The following is a 2,831-nucleotide window of genomic DNA, read 5'->3' as shown; positions in this document are numbered from 1 at the left end:
AAGAAATGGAACATGTGAGTGGAATATAATCATTAAAAATTCACTTAATAATCAAACCCATATACTTTAAAAACCCCACCAAGTTCGAAGTATTTAAAGGTGATTTTTCACTTTATATTCAAGGACCAGATAATACCAATATTGGTCAACTGTTCTAGAGCGTATGAAAAGAGAGAATGCTGTTCAATTCATTCTTTTTTTTTAAGCAGATGTAAACTATTTATTGAATATTTGCCACCAAATATTGTTAAATACATTATCTTGCAGCATATCGCTTTCAAGTTAAAATGTCAGAAACAAACACCAATATTTACAATTCTTTTAAGGAATGTTATATAATGACACATTAAGGCGTAAATTCTTTTGGCTTGTAATTCTTGAAAGAATGATAATAGCAAAAGTGATGCAAACTCTTCAGTATGAGATTATGATTAAGCTACATTTTACAAAACTATGGTGTAAGATGGCAATAATCCCATTCAACATCCTGGATTATTAGATCCCTTCAGGAGGGACTGATAATTTATACAGTCAAACTTTAAAATTTACAGATAAAGGCAGTCCAATACTGCCACTGAGAAGTACATCTCTTAACATATACAACTTTCAGGCCACAGTTTTGAAGGTCTGAAGTATCAAGTTGGTTTGATGAATTAGTCGGTTGGCACTTATGAACACATTTATTGCCTTGCCATCTTTAAAATAGGTTTTCAGAGTATCACTGAAACGTTTGGAGTACTTTACAAATTCTTTCTTTTGGTGTTCAAGTGCCCTGCGGTTCTGGTATTGATATTTCTTGAAGACATTGTTTACCGTATCAAGAAGTTCCTTTATTGCACTAGCTATATCCTTGATTGTCTGCAGAAACCTCACTCTGTCATTGATCTCCTCTGGGATCTTACTGAGGATTTGTTTAAGTGCTCGTGCCTTTTCATTTAGGTCCTGGAATTCTGGCTCTGGTCGTTCAATCGTATACTCTTCTACGTCATCAGCTGCCATTCGAAGAAGGGACTCTGTGAAGTTGACTTCTACACTTTTTTTCTCTAAAATCTTCATAATGATGTCTTGTGTGAGTCCTGGATTTTCTTTTTCAGCCTTAATGAAAGCTGCTCTCAGTGTCTGAGCTGCAGACAGATTTACTCGTTCTAGCTCATTAAACACAGGATACATGACTGCATAGAGGGGCATAGAAACCATGGACGTGGTCTCAGCTTCATTCTTCATCTCTTCCATTGTCATCCTCATTCAAAAGCCAACTACAGTAGAAAAAGCAGTGCTAAAATGCAGAGGAATCTTCATTCACTGCAGCCTTCCTTCTCTTTTTTGTGATAAAAGAATCGGGCACAAAACATATATTGACCGGCAACTGAGGCACTGACTTCACGTCCCACCTTTGAAACCCCCTTCAACTCCCGGATCAATTCACTCTCAATGCATTCTTAAACAATTAACAATATTGTTAAAATTGTAGATTGTAACACATGTATAGACGTTGCGTGAAGGAAAAGTGCACGGACTGATGAATCACTGCGATTCAAAACCATGGCTGAGCCTCACCTGATGTTGCCACAACCCTTGAGTCCTCAGGTGCCTTTCCCATCAAAACGCCTTCTCTTTCCCCTAAAAATGACCATTATCCTCACTTTTAGGTCTTCACTTCTTCACTTGTCCTCATACTTCAGTGATCTGAGTATGCATTCCTAAATGCTTTAGTTTTGTGCCATTTGTGAACTTTGTGTAAATGTTTTGGATGGAGGTCCAAGGCAGTGCAGTAGGACTGGAAAAAGGAAAAAAAAGAATAAGGATTAGAAAGAAGTAATCAAAATGTTATTTTCAAATGATATAATTTTTACATCAAAACCCCAAACTAGCCTACCGGGAAATTATTAAAATTAGAGATTTCATCAAGACTACTGGATAAAATAGCTACATGTAAAAGTCAGTTTAATTCCTTTTAAAAATCAGCAATCAGAAAGTTTAATTAAATAATATATTATTGTAATTGCCAAAAAATTCACTCAAAACAAAACAAACTCTTTGGTGCTTGGGGGAAAAACCCAACAAAGGATATGTAAGACCTTAATGGAAAAAACTTACAACTCTCTCAAAACAGAAACGTAAAAAAACATAGAGTTACCATTTTTATAGGTGGAAAGGCTGACTCTTAACAGTGTCAGTTCCCAATAAATTAATCTACAAATTCAATACCATTGCAATCTAATTGCAAAAAAAATTTTACACTTAATAAGCTAATCATTATAAAAAGCCAGATGGAAAACTATGAGACTAAGAATGGAGAAGACCTTTCTGAAGAAGAAGGTAGCGGGAGATGCTTTCAAGACTTATTTTGTAGCTACCGTAATTAAAACAGTGTGGAAGTTAGCTCAAGGGTAAGACATTGATTTATAAACACACAAAACCGAGAACCCAGAAGCAAAATAATGCACAGTGGAGAGAATTTATGGCAAGGTAGCGTTTTAAATCCGATGGGAAATGATGGACTGTTCATAAATTGTGCTGGGACAATTGGATACCCGTATGCAAGAAAATAAAATTAAAATTAGACGATCTACCCAAAAATACATCCTAGGTAGACCAAAGACATAAGCAGTATTTCTAATTTGAAATGAAAACATCAGAGAATATCTAACCTCAGTGTATGGATGGATTTTAAATAAAGAGACATAAAAAATACAAACCATAGCAGAAAATGAGGATTAAATGGACTGTATGTAAACAAAGCTTCCACTTGCAAACAAATGAAGAGACAAATCACAGATTGAGAGAGATTTGTAAAACATGTAGCTGATAAATATATTAAAGTGTTTATT

General features: G+C 35.0%; 1 protein-coding gene across 1 annotated transcript; it reads right to left on the bottom strand.

The window, feature by feature from the left end:
• Positions 1-206: 206 nt before the first annotated feature.
• On the bottom strand, positions 207-1,411 carry LOC130831614 (programmed cell death protein 10-like). The gene has a single exon (XM_057699885.1). It carries the CDS (start codon positions 1,243-1,245, stop codon positions 607-609), a length of 639 nt encoding a protein of 212 aa, XP_057555868.1. The 5' UTR covers positions 1,246-1,411; the 3' UTR covers positions 207-606.
• Positions 1,412-2,831: the final 1,420 nt, after the last annotated feature.

Source organism: Hippopotamus amphibius, chromosome 11 (assembly GCF_030028045.1).
Source record: "Hippopotamus amphibius kiboko isolate mHipAmp2 chromosome 11, mHipAmp2.hap2, whole genome shotgun sequence".
Classification (NCBI taxonomy): Eukaryota; Metazoa; Chordata; class Mammalia; order Artiodactyla; family Hippopotamidae; genus Hippopotamus; species Hippopotamus amphibius.
This window is presented reverse-complemented; position numbering and strand designations above follow the sequence as displayed.

Excerpts from the sequence above, each read along its gene's own strand:
- LOC130831614 (XM_057699885.1), bottom strand. The coding sequence starts at position 1,245 with ATGAGGATGACAATGGAAGAGATGAAGAATGAAGCTGAGACCACGTCC.